Here is a 19,217-nt window from a genome sequence, read left to right as displayed (position 1 = left end):
CTACCAATCTTTCTCGTCCATAGCAACCCACCAATCCAACTTCTCCCTCTTGAACGTCTCAAAATCCCATTCCCGCTCCTCCAGTTGCTCCCTGCCCGCAACCCACACATACGTCGTCGCAACAACTTCCTCCCCCTCAGTCGCGGTGCCCGCCCCCGCAGCATCAAGTTCCTTCACCAACTCGTGTCCTGACACGACTTTGCCATCCTCGTGGGATTCCGTCCGAAGCGCGCGCACTCGCACCGTCTGTTTGACGTATTCGGCGCCCTCGTACCGGTCGAGTCGGTACATATCCGCCTCGGTTAGACCGGAGACGAGGACGCCTAGAACGGCGGTCTGGTCGGAATCGGATGGCTCGGCGATGATGCCTGGGTACTCTGCGTTTCGGACGCGATGGCGTCGATAGCCGTGGAGGAGGGCGGGTTGGAAGCGCACGCGGTCTTTTTGCCAGGGTTCTGGGGTGGGACTGCCGTGGATGACGCGGTAGAGGACCTCTGGTGCCATGAGAGTTCCTGTATGGTTGGTAGGGGGGCCCTAGTTCAGCTGAAGGGTGCATGGTGGGATTGGTGGAGTATATCGGGGGATGTGTACCATAGCAAAAGAGTGTATAAGTGTCCATGATCAAGTACTGAGGATTGGAAAGGAGGTTGTTCAACGCTGGGTATGATGTGACACAAGTGTAAAGTGTATTTAGTTCACTGGATAGAAGTCCCAATTTGAGGATGTTGCGGGGTAACGATTCTTCGCAAGAGTATATAGGTGAACGTCAAACGTATGCGACTACCTATCTTCTTCATGATGCGATTCCACCCCATGGGGTCCTCCGGAAATAAGCTTTTACCTGACCGGCATCGGCGCAGGTACCTCTCCAACGGATGATAACAATGTCCCGCAAGCTGCCAGACTACTGTATGCCTCACTACTGACTTACTCCAACGGGCACTTTCCCCTCAGCCACGCTTCCGCTGCCCCAAATCGATCTTATCTCTGCGCTCTTATCTTTATCTTGGCATATCTTATCGTCCTCGGACTCCTCACAGCTCGTCTTATCGATAAGATCTCCCCAAACACGCCCAGCTGGCTTCATCGGCGGAAACGCTGCTTCGACCCTCCCTGCGTAAGAGACCAATTTCCCTCCCCCTGCCCATTTCGCAGTGGACCTGCGACCAAGACCTCGGTCCTTTGGGAGAATTCGCTCGAAGCATATACATCTACAATTGCCATCTTGTCGATTTTCGGATCCCCCCCCCCCCCCCCCCGGTGCACCATGCATTCAGCGTTGAATCGCTTACAAGCCGTGTTTGGCTTCTTCACCACCGTCGCATTGGTAGTCGCCGGAGCTGCTGCACTCTCCGTGCTATTGTTTCCCACCGATGCGACGACGGCCTCGGTCTCATTGAAGAACGTCCAGGTGTAAGAAAGCATATCCTCTTCCTCCCCACAGACAACCTGGACCACACAGAAGATGATCTCTAACCCAAAGTCCAATTCGGGCCGCTCCCTCGCAGCGTCAAAGGCCGACCCCATTACTACTCCACCAAACGTGAAGAATACGCCCAGATCCGCTTCGATCTCGACGCCGACCTCACCCCACTCTTCACCTGGAACACCAAGCAACTCTTCGTCTACGTCTACGCCACCTATTCCTCCTCTGACAAGCCCGACTCCACATCCACCACCCGCGCCTCGGAAGCAATCATCTGGGACTCGATCATCCCCGCCGCTCCCTCCCCGTACTCCTTCGACCAGCTCAAGGAGAAGACTCTCTCTTTACTCCCCGCGTCCCTGAAATCAGGAACAAGTGCATCCTCCAAGCGCTCCGCCAAGCCCAAGTCCAGCGCCAAGTCCCAGAAGAAAGAGAAGGCGAAGAAGCTCGAGACCCCGGGCGTGCTGCGTCTGCGCGGACAGAGAGCCAAGTATCAGATCAGTGATATCACGGGCCGACTGGCGGGACGCGAGAACGTCACCCTGTCGGTGGGCTGGAATGTGCAGCCGTGGGTCGGGGCGTTGTGGTGGGCGCCTGCGACGGGGGCGGTGCCTCACACGCAGGGTCAGTTGGTGAGTGCGGAGAGCTTTGATTTCCCGGCTTTGAAGGGGGCGAAGAAGCCTGTTGAGGGGGCGCAAGGTACGCAGGCAAGTGTGTAAAATTGAGACAATTGTGGAAAGGGAGACAGCTTTTTACAAATTCTATCGTGTTTCCCCCTCCTTTCCAGTTCTGAGCGCATCCGGTGCAAGTTGGATGTCGACGCTCATTCTGCTCCTTTTTTTTTCATTTTCTTCTTAAAACAGGCCTGTAAATGTTGATTTCCCAGGGATATTCATGTTTACGCGCAGTTGTGTCAAAAGGGCAAGACAGTCGGCATCTGTGAGACACTTGTGCATTGACCCCCAAAAATGATGGGAGTCTCGAATATGTATTACAAACTGGCTAATTGGGGAGGGTAATCATTAAAAGTTTAAACAAGCAGCAACGGAAGCGATCCACCATGCGACAAGAAGCATCATGAGTCAACAACCACCATAGAGCGAGTGAATTGGAGGCCTCGGCACGACATCAAGGGAAGACATCGAGCAAGGGCCCAAAAGCTTAGACGGCAGCGACAGGGCCGTCATGGGAATGACCGCCGTTCTGGATGCGCTCCGAGTAGACGCCCGAGGCAGGCTTCATTGTGGCGCGCGTTGCGGGATCGAGATCACGGCGCTGGTAGTAGACGTATTCCAAGTAGAAGGCATGAATGTGGCCGGGGAAGTATCTGACAGGCGACCAAAAAAAATGGTTGTTGATTAGCGTGTTTCATCCCTTTAGAATCGTCACGAGATTCCCTATCATCTGTTGTCGGAAGAAGCAACTCACCCGAGAATGGTCAAGAGGACATTGATCCAAAAGTCCATGCCACAGCCGCTGATCATGAATACTCCCAAAGGAGGGACTTAGGCTGTGTTAGCTGGGCAACCGTGAAGAACAGGTAGCACGTGATGGATCTTGATTTTGGATTTGGAGCTTGGAAGTTCGACTTGAATTTAGGGCTTGGCGCATGGCTTTTCATGCAGCCTCAGCTCTAGGCAACAAGGATTCCAGTTGCCTGGCACACACTGAGGCGAAGGAAGGTATCGCGACACGTCCAGGAAAGAATCCCCCTCTGTGAAGAAAATGCAGTGACAAGGCTCGATCGTGGAACGACTTACTGAAGATGGTGATTAGGATTAAACACAAAGTAGAACAGGCGCCCATTTTGTGAAGTCGAGAGATGCAAGATGGAGAGGTGGAGATTGTTGATTGTAGTATGAGAGGTTGACACTTGACAAAGCAAGAGGAGAGTCGTGATCGGTTGTCTGGGCTGGTACCAAGGAGTGAAAAGGCAGAGAATAACGACGGGATTTCAATGAGGGAGCACAACAGGGTATAAATAAGGAAGAAGGGAAACCAGCCCTGTGGCTCATTCCTTGTTAGGGCGCGATAGTCGAGACGATCTCGTCTGGGCGCGAATGATCGACAAAGACGTCAGTCCGACAGACCAGCGGCTGCAGCTCCCCAGCGGCAGGGAAAAGGATTGACTCGGGCCGTTTGTTGACGAGAAAGGCGCGATCCAATTCGGTTGCCTAGTGAGTACTGAGTACCACTTTGGAATAGGCATGTACTCACTACTTCATGACTAGCATGGTCGTACGATAGAGCCGAGCCAGTCATGGTTGCTCTCTTAATAAATCACGATTAGGAGCGTACAAGAAAGCAGAGTATGTGTTTTACAGGTTACGGCAATTTGAAGAACGAGACTTTTGCTGCAAATCGCATCGATTCCTCATTCTGATTGTCCAAGTCTTGTCGGTCGTAGGGCTGACGGATTCCATCTCGGGAGCGTTGCGCCCAGCCGCGAGAGCGTTACGAGGCTTGGCTGAATGCCTCGTATTCCAGGTTTCCCATTCTTGGCATTGAGCGTGCCCAATCGCGCTCCTCGAGGAGGTACTGGAAGTGGACACTTCCCGTCCCGTCCAGGTGACCCGCTGACGTCAGCGTCCTGCTGCCCCGGCCGCAGTCCAGACTCGGTGAAACAGTCGAAAGAGACGGACCTCCCGACGCCTCGACTTGGTAAGCTGCCGGAATCGCTCAAGACATGATATTCATGCAGGTCTGCAGACTGGTTGAAGCTGCCGACTGCAGAATCACTGCGTAATCCGGACGCACAAGATTGCCCACGACTCGGCGCCCCTTTATCTGACGGATGTGACACCCGTCGATCGCCAATGCCCGCCAAGACAGGGGGAAGGAAGAGTGCAGACTGCAGCGAGCAGGCAGCAAAGTTATCGGACAGATTTGTATAAGCGCCCTTCGCATTCACCCGCCCACCACAGCCACAGGCCAAACGAGCTTGCTATTTGAGGTGGCGGTGCGTGTGTGTGTGTGAGTGTAGCCGACACACGGTCAACTGGCCAGCACGAGGCAGCCTGGTTAGGTAGCCAAGCACTTCTATCATCGAACCATATAATCGGGACAGCGCCTCGTAGAATCCAAGCAAAAAAAAAAAAAAGAACAGCCATCCTCCGCCCACCTGGGTCCGCCATGACTTATACGGCATCCATAGCGGCGCGGGTCGTTACTTGCTCGTTCTTGTTTCCCAATTTGCAAATCTGGAGGAAAGCATCCACCCCGTATCCCTCCAGACTATGGAGCTCCAAGCTACCGGCCCAGTACTCGGCATAGACCCGACTCATGGGCAGTCCCATGCCCAGTCGAAGATTGGGGGGTCGTGAGGTCAGGGAATCCAGAGAGCCCTCGTGCCAGCTGTCTCGTTCGACCTTCCGCTCCGGTACCTTCAATTCCTGCATGGTGGCAGCCATCGCGGGGACCCGACCCAGATTCTCGAGTCGAGTCTGGGTCCGTGGACCCTTGCTGAAGGACCACAGGTACGGCAGGATCTCTTGGGGAATCCCGCCGCCTTGGTCCGAAATGCGCATGATCACGTGCTGTGGCGTTTCACAGATCAGCACTTCGATGGGTGGCGGGGGATGCGGCGAGTCGTGGTATTTTTCAACCACAGCCTGCACAGAGTTGCGCAGCAATTCTCCCACAATATACTCCAGGTGGCTCAGAATGTACGGAAACGTTGCATCCAGGTGACCTTGCACGATGATCTCGGGGAGCTGCGCAGTACTCGAGGTTCGGCGCATCAGATCTTGTGCGACTCGTCCACATCGCTCGACCACCTGTTTCGCCTTGCACTTCAAGAACACCTCTCCGACAAAGTCCGCGTTCAAGTCGGTCCGATCGTGAGAGTCTTGGAAATGCCAGGGAGAGTTGAATGTGTCGGTCAGAGCGAGATGTTGCTCCGCAATGACCCGCCGCGAGATTCGCTAATAGCCCCAAAGCCAGGATCAGCTATCATGGCCCGAGTTGAGATCAGAAACAAGATGGGGGAAGGATTCGAGGCATATATACCGCTCGTAACAGAGTATTCATAAACTTGTCCATCTCGTTGGGTGAGACAAGGTTGCGGCACTCGAGGACACCCATGGCCAAATTGGGGATGACAACCAAATGCTCTCTCAACATGTCTCGTAAAATGTCACAAAATCGATCATTATCATCCAACGACTGGATCTCGGGGATCACTCGAAATCGCTCAAATGCCTTGTAGTATAATTCGTAGACGAGGGACAGGTGTGGATTGGCCACCACCACGTAGGGCAGTTGCTGGATATCTCGTAACCGATGCGCCAATCTGGGGGAAGGTCAGTGTTTGTCCTCATTGAATCAGTGTGACAGGCACACCCCCCCCCCCCCCCCCCCCCACACACACGCAGCCCCTTCGCTGCCATCGGGTACACATACCGCGTCGGTAATTCAGTCCGCACATAGTTCGCCGAGCTGATCAAGCGAGGCTCGGTCAAGGTGCGGCCGAAGAAAGTCAGCTGACGCAGACTGATCGGGCGGGCCTGACGCTCAGCCCATCTATCATGACCACAGCCAGACGAGTCAGTTGAGGGGATCCAGTGGCCTTGACGGCGGGGGAACAGTGTGAATCATACTCGTCTAGAGCGGTGGCGGGCCGCCATGGGGGCGGCTGTTGCTCCCGCACGCTGGAATAGAAGCGTGACTGGGAGACACGCCGGAAGCCATTCCAACGTCGGGCGGGACAGCTTGATCGCATTATCACCCCATATACTCCCAGTCAATCTGGGACAGCGAAGGGCCAAGGCGCCATGCGATGAGGAGGGAAATCGGAGAAGAGGAGAACGAGCTGCGTGCATTATCCCCACCGGCGAAGGGCGGTGAGGCATGTGACGTTCTCGAGAGATCGCTCTGGAGGCCGAGACTCGGAGCCAATGACACCGGGGAATGAGCTAAAATCAAATCATGTCTTTGGGTGGAGATAGCTGCTGCATGGTCAATTATGCAGCGCTGTCCCTAGTGACCTGTTTCCCCCTCATTTGTAGTGGATCGAAGCTTTTACCCCGGGTTTTGTGTGAAGTTTCATCGTCAGTAGTAGAAGAAGAAGAAGAAGAAGAAGAAGTAGTAGTAGCAGCAGCAGCAGTAGTAGTAGTAGTAGTAGTAGTAGTAGTAGTAGTAGTAGTAGTAGTAGTAGTATTAGTAGTAGTAGTAATTGACATTTTGGGTCTTCCTGGATACTGCACTGTTGAGCTTGTGTCAGCTTCGTTAGCCATGATTACCGCGGTAAGGTGATTCCAGGCTTTGTAACACTGAATACCAATGCATCAATGATTCAATATAGCTCTTGGACAGAAGAAGCAGAAGAAGAAGAAGAAGCCTTGACACAGGCCTACTCTACAATCAAAAAAAGGGTTATCCAAGGTAGGTACCATTCTGGAGCCTCGAATTGACTAAAACATCTTAGGGAGCATTAGACCATCGGGCATGAGAAAGTGTTCCAGGGGAAGACTTCCCACAAGCTTAGGAGTGCATTATTTCAAGCATGTGATCACGGCTACCGGAGAAGTGCAGGTGCCCGGTGGAGTAGTACAACACTATATCTATCCATGTATTAGCATGTGGGCTGAATCACTGGGTTGAATACTCCCCCTTCAGTGTTTAAACAGTCAATTGCGTGTACCTTATTATGAGCATCTGCCTTCCTTCAGAGTATATCACATGACGGCGTCAACTCGTGAATCGTACTCCTGCGATCTCATTGAGGTTCAAGTTCTTCAAAGGTTACAGGTGGTTAACCCGCACTGCCAGGTGCCCATCTGGACATACTTGGATGAATGTGGCCCATCCATCCACCGTCTCTGCGTGTTCTGTAGGTACTAGACAAGGAATCCAAGCTGGAATACCTACCTTCTACCCTACATATCACGGTCGCGGTGGCGGCCTGTTTGTCGCCTGATGTCTGGGTTCTCGAACTAACTGAGGTGATCGCAATTGAGCCATAACCCGAGACTTCATGGAGGCTACCCATGCCTCTGGTAGTTTACAGGGCGAAATGAACTCATGAAACCGACAGAACTGAAGCCATTCCACGGATGTCACTTTCTGACTACCTAAGTACCTATAGATGAGGGCTAGAGTCCCATAAGAACGAGCTCGAGCCGGGAGCAAATCCCAGTATTGAAGCGAACACCTGCACCCGTATACTAAAAGAAGAAGCTCTGCGAAGTAAAACAAGATAATTATGAGCCTCTATATTCCTTTGCAGTAGGTAGGTCTGACCTGTACATGAGGCTTAACCTACCTAGGTAGAAGATGGAGATAACAACTAACTTATTAGGCATGAGTTCGGGCTTTTGGTTCCCGATTGTATATATCATGTCGCTAGCAGATCCATTGCGGTCCTACCTATTGTACCATGAACCTCCTCAGCTTTCAAGAGAATGCCTCGGCTTTTGCTCTCGCTGAACAGTACTCAATTCAGATTGATTTGTAGCGGTCATTTGAGTCAAAAAAAATTGAGCAACTGTGTGAGAGTCTCTTGGGTACCTCCGATATATTTAATAGGTCGCACAATGGCCGCCCAGAGTTGAGCCTCAGGTCCACTTACAGAGCATCACCACATCAACCGGTACATCAGCGTTCAATTGTGATTCTTGCGTAAGAGTATAGCTCAATGGTACTTGGAAATGATTCAATATCTTCTGTCAAAGTTATATTAACGATTCATTCGTCATGCAACTGATAACTACCGGTTATGCGAGGCACATGTGTCGCTGGATTGCCGAACCGGGATTGGATCATCGCAGCCGGAGGCAGCACATCACCAACAGTCAGCGAAGACTAACAGGATCTCGGTTGACAACCACCTCACCCCATTCATGATAATTCGCCAGAGAATCGTCAGAATTGAAGTCATCTTCGGTCCAATCTCACTTGGCTTTCGAATCCTCTAGTCAGTCTCCCCTCCCCACGCTCTCGAAGCTTGCTTTGCCCGGAGCGGCAGTGAACAGTACATCATCAGAGAAAAATAGGTAAGAGTGCTCTCTGAGTCTCTGTAGGTGCCAAGTCTCCACGGGCTCCGCCACCGCTAGCTGTCGGACCGTCTTCCCTCTCTCTCACAATAATCTTCTAACCACAAAAGAACTTCCGCCCGTCTTAAAGATTCTCGACTCAAACCCGCGGTCATTCTTTTTCGTGAAGTCTCTACAACAGCATTTCCCTTTAGCTTTTCCTTGAAGCCTCGACAGGTGCCTTCCGGCCGGACGGAAGGGCCTCTTTTCGCGATGGAAAACGTGAGTTGCCGTTTGTCTCTTTGCCCGCGCCGACCGTGCCCCTCGCGTGTGTCGTCATTGCAGATCTAACCGTGCTTCTTCAATCCAGCTTGCGGATAACGAGATGCTTGTCGACGACTACGACCAATATGCGAATGAGAAGGCCGATGTCGTCGTGGTCTCTCCCGCGGGCTCCAACGAGCCTGAACCGTCTGCCGCTGACCGTATGTCTTGTCCATTAAGTTCATTTGTGATGTGTTCTCAGATCGCATCTGCCTATCCTATCCGCTCGCCTATGCCACAGCCTACAAGCCAGGAAAAGAATCGGGAGCGCCAGCGCTCTTGGTCCCGCCTCTCTGCGTGTCCTGGTCGCACGACCTTGGGATAACATTTAAGAGAGCTGTGGCGGGTAAGCGGAAGGCGGAGCGGATTGATTTGATGACACGGCTTCAGCGCAGGGCTTGCGAGAATCCAATGCCAGACTGTGTGTCAAGATTGCTAATTAAATTTTGCGAAATCATTTCAGACGCGGCCATGATGGCGCGAGTACTTCCGCAGAACTCCGATCTCGAGACCTTGGATGAAGTGCACCACACATGGCACATCGAGAATTGGAGGAAGATGGACCGAAAGTCGCACGGTCCTATCTTCAAGTGCGGCGGATCACCATGGTGAGTTGAAGCTCTGCTTGTTCTAGGCCGCGAAGGTGAGACGAGGGGAAAAAAACAACACTAATCCAAGTTTAGGCGCATCCTGTTCTTTCCCTTTGGCAACCATTCAGAGCATGCCTCACTCTACCTGGAACACGGGTGGGGAGATGAGCCGCCAGAGAATTGGTATGCCTGCGTTCAATTCGCTTTGGTCCTGTACAATGTGAAAGATCCCACGGTGTTTGTCTCACACGGTAAAGGCTCAATCACACTCGACAGATAGACACACACACAGTCGACTAATTCTCTGATACAGTCGCGACTCATCGCTTCAACGCGGAAGAAGCAGACTGGGGCTTCACTCGATTCTACGACCTCAAGAGCCTCTTCACCGATTCGTTTGAGGGCAAGAACGTTCCACTTGTACAGGATGACGAGGCCATGGTGACCGCCTACGTGCGAGTCGTCAAGGACCCGACTGGAGTGCTTTGGCACAACTTTCACAAGTCAGTCCCGAAACAATATTCAACTCCCCGTTCCAACACGCTGACTTTCGATTAGTTACGACTCCAAGAAAGAGACCGGCATGGTTGGTCTTCGCAACCAAGGTGCCACCTGTTATCTCAACTCCCTCATCCAGTCTTTGTACTTCACCAACGCTTTCCGCAAGGTACAATCATCTGAATGTGAATTCCTTCGTCGTTGCAGCTTAGTTAATTGAGTGTCTTGACAGGCTGTGTATGATATTCCCACGGAGGCAGATGCATCCCGCGAGAACAGCGCTTGGACTCTCCAAAGACTCTTCTACAATCTTCAAACTGCGGAAAAAGCAGTGTCGACCACCGAACTCACAGCTTCCTTCGGTTGGGACTCGAGACAGACATTCGAGCAACAAGACGTTCAAGAGTTGTCACGAAAACTCATGGAACGACTAGAGGAAAAAATGAAGGGCAGTGTTGCCGAGAAGGCTCTACCGGAGTTGTTTGTCGGCAAAACCAAGACGTACATTTCATGTATCAACGTGGATTATGAGTCGTCTCGTATCGAGGACTTTTGGGATATTCAGCTCAATGTCCGCGGGAACAAGACCCTGGAGGATAGTTTCCGTGATTACATCCAAGTGGAGATTCTTGAAGGGGAGAACAAGTATGACGCGGGCCCTCCATATGGTCTACAAGATGCCAAAAAAGGTGTCATTTTTGAGAGCTTTCCGCCTGTACTGCATCTCCACCTGAAACGATTCGAATACGACCTTAATGCCCTTACGATGATGAAGGTCAACGACCGCCATGTGTTTCCGATGGAATTTGATGCTGCACCTTATCTGTCTTCCAACGCTGATATGTCCGAGCCTTGGATCTACGAGTTGCATGGTGTGCTGGTTCACAGTGGCAGCCTGGATGCCGGCCACTACTACGCATTTTTGAAGCCAACCAGGGATGGTCATTGGTATCGCTTCGACGACGACCGTGTGAACCGTGCGACCGAGAAGGAGGTGTTGGAAGAGAACTATGGAGGAGAGTACGAGTTTGCCAACGGTGGCGCTGGAGTGCGCCAGCCCTACACCCAGAAATACTCCACCAAGCGCTCAATGAACGCGTACATGTTGGTCTACGTTCGCAAGACTCGCTCGGACAAGGTTCTCCATCCCATCACCAAGGAAGATGTGCCTTCTCACATTGGTATGCGTCCCCTTGTGACTATTTCGATTTGACTATCGCATGCATTGCAACTAACTTTCAGGTAACAGCGGAGCGCCTCGCACAGGACCGAGCGGAGATGTTGCAGCGACAAAAGGAGAAGGAGGAGGCTCACTTGTACATGAACGTTGGCGTGCTCAGTGAAGACACATTCAAACAGCATCAGGGCTTCGACCTTACAAGTGCCGATCTCCCAGCTGAACATCCGGCTCTCCCAGCCCAGTATCGAATCCTCCGCGCCAAGAAAGTGGGCGAATTCGCTCAGGAGCTAGCCAAAGAGCGTGGTCTTGACGCAAAGTCCATTCGATTCTGGGCAATGGTCTCCCGTCAGAACAAGACCACTCGGCCTGACCAAGTGATCAAGGACAACGAGATGACGATCGAGGAAGCTTGCACAAAGTATGGCACTCGGGGCAACATGTTCCGGCTGTGGATGGAAACTGCACCTCTGGGTCCAGATGGACAGCCCCAGGACTGGCCTGACAACGATTCCATCCTCATCTTCCTCAAGAACTTCGACGTGGCCTCCCAAAGCTTGACAGGCGTGGGACCCGTCTACGTCCGTAAAAATCAGAAGGTCCAGGAACTGGCGCCGATCATTCTCTCCAAGATGAACTGGCCTGCCGGAACCGATTTCATGCTGTTTGAGGAAATCAAGCATAACATGATTGATGTCATGAAGCCCAAGCAGACTTTCCAGCAGTCAGAGATTCAAGATGGCGATATCATCACGTTCCAGCGGACAGTGAAGGATACCGAGCTCCCATCTACGGCTCTTTACACGGATGCACGACAATACTATGATTACCTCCTCAACCGCATGGACGTCACGTTTGCTCCTATTCGACCCGGCGAGGGCGAGGAATTCGTCCTGACCCTGAGCCGTAAGTTGACCTACGACCAATGGTCTCAGAAGGTGGCCGAGCATCTCAAGGTTGAGCCCACCCACTTACGATTCGCCCCTGTCACGGCCAGCAATGGCAAGGCCAAGTCATTCCTGAAGCGGACCACCACATCCAATCTTGCTCAGATTCTCAACGGCCAATACGGCGCCTATGGCTACACTGTGCACCGGTCTGACTCTTTGTACTATGAGGTGCTCGACATGAGTCTGAGCGATTACGAGAGCAAGAAATCTTTCAAGGTTGTGTACCTGCCGGAGGGAATTACTAAAGAAGTAAGTTTGCAACAACCCACGTTTACCAAAGTCTCTCCGGTGACTTGCATTATTGACTAATGAGCGACGGTCCAGGAAATGGTCGAGGTCTTGGTTTCCCGTAATGGTACAGTCACTGAGCTTTTGGCCGCCTTGCACAAGAAAGCCAATCTCGATGAGAACGTACTCCAGGAGCTGAAGCTCTTCGAGGCACACAACGGCAAGATTTATAAGGAACCAAATGGTGAAACAAACGTCTCAGCTATCAACGAGTACTCCACGATTTACGCAGCTCGCGTCCCCGCCGAGGAGCTCAACATGGAGGAGGGTGATCGTTTGGTCAGCGCATACAACTTTGACAAGGAAGCCAACCGTACACACGGTGTGCCCTTCAAGTTTGTCATAAAATCAGTAGGTCTATCGATAGCTTTCCTTGATCCATCTAGAGGTCACTAACAGAGGAACAGGGCGAGATATTCAAGGAGACCAAGACGCGTCTTTCCAAGAGGACAGGTCTCAAGGGCAAGCCCTTTGAGAAGATCAAGTTTGCCGTCGTGACTCGAGCTTCGTTCTCGGCTCCCAAGTATCTTGAAGATGGTAAGAGAAACCCTTACTTGCCCGCGAAAATTTTCTGTGCATATTTCGATTTGCTTGTTCCTGACACCCATGTGCTGACTGTATTATTTTAGACGATATCCTCTCTGACATTATTGGCCCTGACGATTATCTGGGCTTGGATCATCCCAGTAAGAGTCGCGGATTCTGGGGCAAGAGCGAGAGCTTCTTCATCCGATAAGAGTGTGCAAAGGCCCATAGCCCTCAGGCGTTTTCGAAAGTCGGGCTTGAAAATTTGTTCATTTTCCTTTACAGCAGATGATAAGTTGAGGGGAAGAGCAGATGCTTGTTCTATTTTGAAATACATTTCACATGAATCTTTATTCTCGAAGTGCCCTTGACATCCGCCACGGCCTCGAGAAAGAACAAATCATTTTCGATTCTCGTAATATACTGTGCACCTACATTGAGAAGTACAAATGTATCACAAATATGGAAGAAGTGTATCAGAGCCGGTACCTTTTGTCTATTTTGGCATGCCATTGATGCGTTGGAGAGGACAGCGAGACGTACGATATCTACATGGATTGCTTCAGGTGGCCAAACATGGAAGTTAACTAGTAGCGTACCTGAACCCAATTTGACCTGTGCTCCGGTAACTTGGTAATTGTCGCTGCGGAGTTGTTCGAGTCCGCCGCGTGGGATTTAGCGGGGGTGCAAACACCGCAAACATGTGCCCTCCAAGCTGGCCAGAACTCCCAAACACGGGATCCCCTACCACCCGAGCTCTTGTGAGTCCTCAATCCATTGACCCATCAATATAATCAGTTCTCAGGCAAGATGCGATTTGCTCTCCTCGCCAGCTTGGCCTCGGTGGTCGCTTCCGTCAGTGCAACGGCTCTGACCTATAAGCTCGAAGCCAATGAGAAGGCGTGCTTCTTCACCAACATCGAGCAAGCAAATGCCAAGGTGGCATTTTACTTTGCTGTGCGTATCTCCTAAGGGCGCCATGTTTGGAGAGGCCCGAATGCATGGGTGCATGTCGTGCTCTTCCACGAAGAAGCGGAAAGCTAAACTTCATTGCGTGTCCAGGTCCAATCCGGAGGCTCTTTCGATGTCGATTACACCGTGACCGCACCCGGCGGCAAAGTCGTGCTAGATGGAACGAAAGAACGTCAGGGCGACTTTGTTTTCACTGCCCAGAGCACAGGCGAATACCAATTCTGCTTCAACAATGAGATGTCAACCTTTGCCGAAAAGATGGTGGATTTCGAGATTGCTGTACGTTTTTTTTTCTTTTTCCACTTGTCATCTCCTGTCCCGGACATGCAATCGGAACTCAGGTCTATTCGAAAAATAACCAGAGGCCGTTTGGATTGTTAATGAATGAGATCTTCATGTCTAACTGGTTTCTTACAGGTCGAGAACGAGCAACGCGCCGAACTCCCATCTCGTCAAGGTGCCAGTCCCGAGCAGACCTCCAACCTCGAGGAATCCATCTACAAGCTCTCCGCGCAACTATCGACCATCGCCCGCAACCAGAAATACTTCCGTACCCGTGAGAACCGCAACTTCAGCACTGTCCGCAGTACCGAGCGCCGTATTTTCAACTTCAGTGTTATCGAGAGCTTGATGATGGTTTCCATGGCTGCTCTGCAGGTGTTTGTTGTGCGCTTCTTCTTCCAGGGCGCGCGCAAGGGTACGTTTTCCCCCTGTCTCAATTATGAATAAAGGAAGACGCTTTCGAGCGGGAGTCTGAATTGATTCTCGTCCGAATGCACTTTTTGATCCTTTGCACTTCAATATATGCCGTCTGACTGGATGTCCCAAGCTGACTGTTTGCTCAGGTTACGTGTGATGAGAACGAATTACAATAATATGATGCATTTGCGTTTTCTACTTTGGAGCAAAAATTCCCAGCGTGCGGTTTGTTCGATTGTATCCATCTTTCTTTTGCTATATTCGTTTGCGTACCATCTACTAGACTCATGTCAGAAATGAACACGGAAGCTGGTTTTCGTACAGTGCGAATCGTGAAGCTTCATGGACTCTTATCCTTCGATCACAGCCAGGTGCCTGTACAGATTGCGTATCCAAATCCGAAATCAACCTCAGGGGTATCAGGGTCGACCGCGACGAGGACCAAGCAGGAAGTCGTCTGCTAAGGTTTGTTGAACGCTCGGGCACTATCATTTCAACAGCAAGCGCGCTACATTGGTCCAGTGCGGAGTCGCATGCTGTCACACATCAACGCAACAAGCCAGGCGTGCATGTAGTCAACCAGAAGACAGGAACCTGCGACCGGCTCATCGAACCTTTTGCTTTCGATGGACGATACGCGTTTAGGCTTGTCCTTGCCAACCTTCGAAGTAGTACGACGGGACATTGACACGGGACTGTCACCGCCTCCTTGTCGGAACGCCGCTACTGGCTTTTGACTCCTGTCCCACAGTCTCACCAGTCTTCCCATGTCTCTTCGTGCCAATCCACATCCAACTTGTCCAACTTGTCCAACCTGTCCAGCCATCCGTTATCCTGCCGAGTGTCTGACTCCGTGATGTGGGCGCCAGCGATCGCCGTCGAGCAATTGTCGAATTGGTGATATTGCGGTCATGTCACTGGGACAAGAGGAGACTCTAGTGATTTTCTGTCAGTATAATTAATGTTTAGCACGGCCGAGGCTGCTATTATTTTGATGGATGGTAAGGTTGTTCGGCCACATGATCAAAACTATCGACTCATATTCACGGGGACTGCAATTGCCGAGCTAACGAGTCCGCTGACAATGTCCTACAAGGTTTAGTCTGTCCAGGTGCATCTTCCACTGTGCTCAATATACAGGCCATGAATTCGCCGATCCGACATATGAGACCATCAGGTGACGGTTGCACAAGAAAGACGAGACAAGCCAGGCTGAGACTTGATCGAGCCGCACACGGACTCGCCTACGACACGGGTTACGAGAACGAGGACTTCGACATCTGCTATGACGCGCTGGAGATCCACTGGTCAATTGTCCAACATCCCGAACCAAGCGGAAACCGCACTGTATGACCTGCTTGATGCATGATCTCATCCGAAAAGCTTCGGAGTCGCTTGTAGCCGAGCGTGCAGAAGCTACCCAGCCTGAAAAAAATAATAATAAAAAAATGGCGGAAGCACTAGCATGAAAGCATGAGATTCCGGCGAACACACAGCGAGTCCATGTACTTAGGTTTCTCATGGGTGGCCAAGGTAAGCGATACCGTGATATCATCCATATAGAGGCGCCCGCCACTGACATTCTGGGCGCGATGGGATCGGCGCGCAGAGTGTAGTCGCCGGTCTCGATCCTGATTGTTTTTGTGGAGCAAAGGTCCCTTGTGCGAGGAAAATCCAAATCCCTTTACTGTTGTTCTGACCAGATTCGCAGATGAGTTTTGCACATCGTCGCAGAGCCAAATGATGCCTGTTGTTGCCCCTGACAAGCACTGTCGGAGTAGCTGAATTAAGGTCTAGGCCATGGCACGGCCTCTCTACATAAGTGACCGAGGAGAGCAAGGGAGTGACTTTGCATGCGATGACAGGTTTCTTAGCGTCATGGTCATGGTCATGGCCATGGACGTCGACTCCGAACAAGCAGAAGATAATCCGTAGTCCAGGAATGGGCGCGCCATTGTAAGACAGTGTACGCTTCCATGGAGTCAACAACATGTCATTGAGCACCAGCAAGGAAGGATCCTCCATCATACGACTGGCGGAGTTGTCTAGCAATAGGGGCAGCAGCTCTTCATGAGCTTACTGCTGATGGAATTGTGGATATCTCCTACGAGAGGACCCCAACGTCCCGATGAAGTCAGCCGGCACCTCGACCCATCTGTGGAACTTGTCCCCTTATTACAATTGCGGATGACATCGCGCCAAGCAATCCAAACAGTGCCATCTCGTACCAGTGTGATAGGCCACACAAGTAAAAATTGCGGGGAACCCATAGTATTATCGGTGCTATAAGCATCATGTTCGAGGATCAATCAAACGTCAGGAGTTGGGTTACAAAGTAAGACCGTGCATGAGGCGATGCTTGGAAGGAGATTCACTCCAGTGCTAGATGTCACATTGATTTGCAATAGATTCAGTTGAGGAGGTCGCCACAAGTATCATACAGTAGGAAGGTCTGGGTGGACCCGAATGATAATTACATCGGGCGAATGGTCCTTGCACCCATAAGTGAGTGGTGCCTGGATGGCAAAAGCGAATGATGCAATAGGCGATGATTCAATGCGGACAAGAAGCTCAATTGATGCACTCTTTATGTCTCTGTCTCTAGTTCGATGTAAAGTAGAATACACTGGTAGAATCATGGAGAGATAGATCTCATCGGCCCATCCGTATGCAGTAGTGTAACAGCGTCAAACAACTTGATGGCTCCATTGTCCCTTTCCTTTTACATCTACAGTACATGGTTCACTAAGATAGACAGGCCACGCCGCAGATATTGTCTTGCGATAGAGGCCAGATGACATAATTTGTGTAGACAGGTATCATTTCAACCAGAAACCACTGAACTTTCAGAATAACGTGCTATTACCATTATGGTCGTACACAGAACCCGCTAAATGTTTGATGCTTACAGTAGCTATTGTTATTGTTAACAGAGGTCCGGAGTGCACGGGGAGAATGACAGTCCAGGGGGGGGGGGTGAAGATGCTTCCAGTCAACGAGGGTGGATATCGCCTCTTGAATCATGATCTGCAAGTCCATCGTCGATACGAGTCATTGAGCTGGAAGCGCATAGTCAGACCACAGACATCATAGCACAAGCATCATAGCTCGTGTGGAGTACCGGTGCGATCAGAACGGAAGACTTCTTCGTTCTAAGTTTCCCTCGTCCCGTCACCAGTGAGACGTCAGAACACACGAGTTGAGCTGAATTACCCGTGTCGTACTGATGACATGAAAGTCCAGTGCTGGTGGATACCCGACAGTGAAGTGGATGGAGGTGTGGTGCGTGCATGCTATGATGGACGGTCTCAACTTTTTGCCACAGTCATGAGCTTGGCGATGATCATCCACCGAAGCGGTCCTGTCGTTGGGGCACGCTTGTCCAGAGGCAGTGGCTGGGCTGGGGACAGTTTCAATGGCTGAATGTCATAGTGTGCAGATCGTGCTATCTTCAGAACATAGCAGAGCTGAATATGTACCAATCAAGTCAATGGTGCTTGATTATTTTTGCGTACCTGTGCATGGCGAAGATGCTCAGGGCTTCAAGTGTAACGGGGGGATCCGTTATTGGGCGAGTCTGAAAGATCAATTGATTGAGTTCCGTTAGAATCGGGACGTATTCGCTACTTTCTGCTCAGTCATGATGATGTGGTTGGGAATTACACAATGAAAGATTGACACTTCTTTCTAATTTTGGTGCTGATCCAAAGGGGGATCTATGATAGTTAGGAAGAACTGCCTGGGATGATGATGATGATGATGAGCAGCGTCAACAACAGATGGGCTGCATTCGGAAAAAGGAGGCTCTCCTATGAAGCAATCAGGGCTGTTGACGTCAGGTGCCACTTGGGGGCCTTATCTCTCAGGTGTCAGTGAGGCTCTCTCATGAGTATGACCGTGAGACAATCAACGGTGACCCGAGGAAAGGCCTGGACACAAGCGACAGCAAACACAATTTAACGCATGCGATCCAATCATCAAGCACTGTGTCCGTATGCCTTATGCAGGATGTAGGAACTTGTAATTCTTTTCAATAATCTTCAATAAGCACTCCACAGGACGAATCATAGCTTGTTCATGGTCTCAGTATATATGAGATGCGGTTGTTTAAGCGCAAGAGACAACTTAAATCTCATCCTTATGTAATTCCCAACCATACATAGCGCTGAGATAGGCTACCATTGGCCCGAGGCGGTTATACATCCATGAGATGATAAGTCTTATGTTCTAGAGGAAGTTGTTTTCTTCTGTGCAGTGTATACACAGCCTTCTGATATCCCATAGCACGGTCGCGTCAATGAGAGACTGATTTGTATATATGTTTCACGAACAAAAATTCTGTTTGTGATTGGCGCTCATATATACTCAATACCTAAGCTTGTGTACTCTGCAACAGCCATTCCGACTTGCCGATTTCTGATTATATTGCAAACATCTATCAGACCTTGAGCCCAAGCAAAGTCTCATCAGGTACCGTAATGGAAGAAAGGTCGAATTCAGATTAGCTAGTGAGAGCCTTTGACGTCATTCCCATATCGCTGGATACCACTTCGGCGTGCCCAGCCACAACCCGCGGTCTGGGTATGTGCATCAACAGGTCGAAAGAACCATCCCCGCATTTTCACTGTTCAGGTTTGAACGGGAGTCTCAGCAATCCAGAACATCAATGCTACTCCCCTTGAAAGGTGCTATGAGATGATCAAAGGTCTCCTTTCATGACATGACCACATAGTTTAAATGATAGACCAACTTCCTTATCCACACGGGTCTCCACCTCCAGAGTCCCGGACAAAGATG

At 50.9% G+C, this 19,217-nt stretch overlaps 7 protein-coding genes across 7 annotated transcripts; 3 read left to right on the top strand and 4 right to left on the bottom strand.

Moving 5' to 3' along the window:
* N7539_000407 (gamma-glutamylcyclotransferase family protein) lies at positions 1-504 on the bottom strand (the record flags this gene model as incomplete). The annotated part of the gene is made up of 1 exon (XM_056930011.1): positions 1-504. One exon carries the CDS (start codon positions 502-504, stop codon positions 1-3), a length of 504 nt encoding a protein of 167 aa, XP_056794304.1.
* Positions 505-1,267: 763 nt separating this feature from the next.
* Positions 1,268-2,145, top strand: N7539_000406 (signal peptidase complex subunit SPC3; the record flags this gene model as incomplete). Its single annotated transcript, XM_056930010.1, has 2 exons — positions 1,268-1,413; positions 1,509-2,145. The coding sequence occupies 2 exons, from the start codon at positions 1,268-1,270 to the stop codon at positions 2,143-2,145; spliced, it is 783 nt and encodes a 260-aa protein (XP_056794303.1).
* Positions 2,146-2,587: 442 nt separating this feature from the next.
* N7539_000405 (YqaE/Pmp3 family membrane protein) lies at positions 2,588-3,232 on the bottom strand (the record flags this gene model as incomplete). Its single annotated transcript, XM_056930009.1, has 3 exons — positions 2,588-2,753; positions 2,855-2,930; positions 3,187-3,232. The coding sequence occupies 3 exons, from the start codon at positions 3,230-3,232 to the stop codon at positions 2,588-2,590; spliced, it is 288 nt and encodes a 95-aa protein (XP_056794302.1).
* A 215-nt stretch (positions 3,233-3,447) lies between these two features.
* Positions 3,448-3,688, bottom strand: N7539_000404 (uncharacterized protein; the record flags this gene model as incomplete). Its single annotated transcript, XM_056930008.1, has 2 exons — positions 3,448-3,600; positions 3,644-3,688. The coding sequence occupies 2 exons, from the start codon at positions 3,686-3,688 to the stop codon at positions 3,448-3,450; spliced, it is 198 nt and encodes a 65-aa protein (XP_056794301.1).
* An 875-nt stretch (positions 3,689-4,563) lies between these two features.
* On the bottom strand, positions 4,564-6,146 carry N7539_000403 (protein kinase PKP2; the record flags this gene model as incomplete). Its single annotated transcript, XM_056930007.1, has 4 exons — positions 4,564-5,349; positions 5,435-5,717; positions 5,828-5,947; positions 6,025-6,146. The coding sequence occupies 4 exons, from the start codon at positions 6,144-6,146 to the stop codon at positions 4,564-4,566; spliced, it is 1,311 nt and encodes a 436-aa protein (XP_056794300.1).
* A 2,524-nt stretch (positions 6,147-8,670) lies between these two features.
* On the top strand, positions 8,671-12,960 carry N7539_000402 (ubiquitin-specific protease UBP15; the record flags this gene model as incomplete). The annotated part of the gene is made up of 12 exons (XM_056930006.1): positions 8,671-8,679; positions 8,768-8,882; positions 8,924-9,142; positions 9,185-9,329; positions 9,405-9,562; positions 9,625-9,814; positions 9,870-9,978; positions 10,042-10,990; positions 11,059-12,185; positions 12,261-12,575; positions 12,632-12,761; positions 12,854-12,960. The coding sequence occupies 12 exons, from the start codon at positions 8,671-8,673 to the stop codon at positions 12,958-12,960; spliced, it is 3,573 nt and encodes a 1,190-aa protein (XP_056794299.1).
* A 599-nt stretch (positions 12,961-13,559) lies between these two features.
* Positions 13,560-14,577, top strand: N7539_000401 (p24 family protein; the record flags this gene model as incomplete). Its single annotated transcript, XM_056930005.1, has 4 exons — positions 13,560-13,706; positions 13,812-14,000; positions 14,139-14,418; positions 14,567-14,577. 4 exons carry the CDS (start codon positions 13,560-13,562, stop codon positions 14,575-14,577), a joined length of 627 nt encoding a protein of 208 aa, XP_056794298.1.
* Between the last annotated feature and the right edge of the window lie 4,640 nt (positions 14,578-19,217).

The sequence above is a fragment of the Penicillium diatomitis genome, assembly GCF_028827545.1.
Source record: "Penicillium diatomitis strain IBT 30728 chromosome Unknown utg000001l_segment0_segment0, whole genome shotgun sequence".
NCBI lineage: Eukaryota > Fungi > Ascomycota > Eurotiomycetes > Eurotiales > Aspergillaceae > Penicillium > Penicillium diatomitis.
Note: the sequence above shows the minus strand (reverse complement) of the source record. Positions and strands in the feature narration are given on the sequence as shown.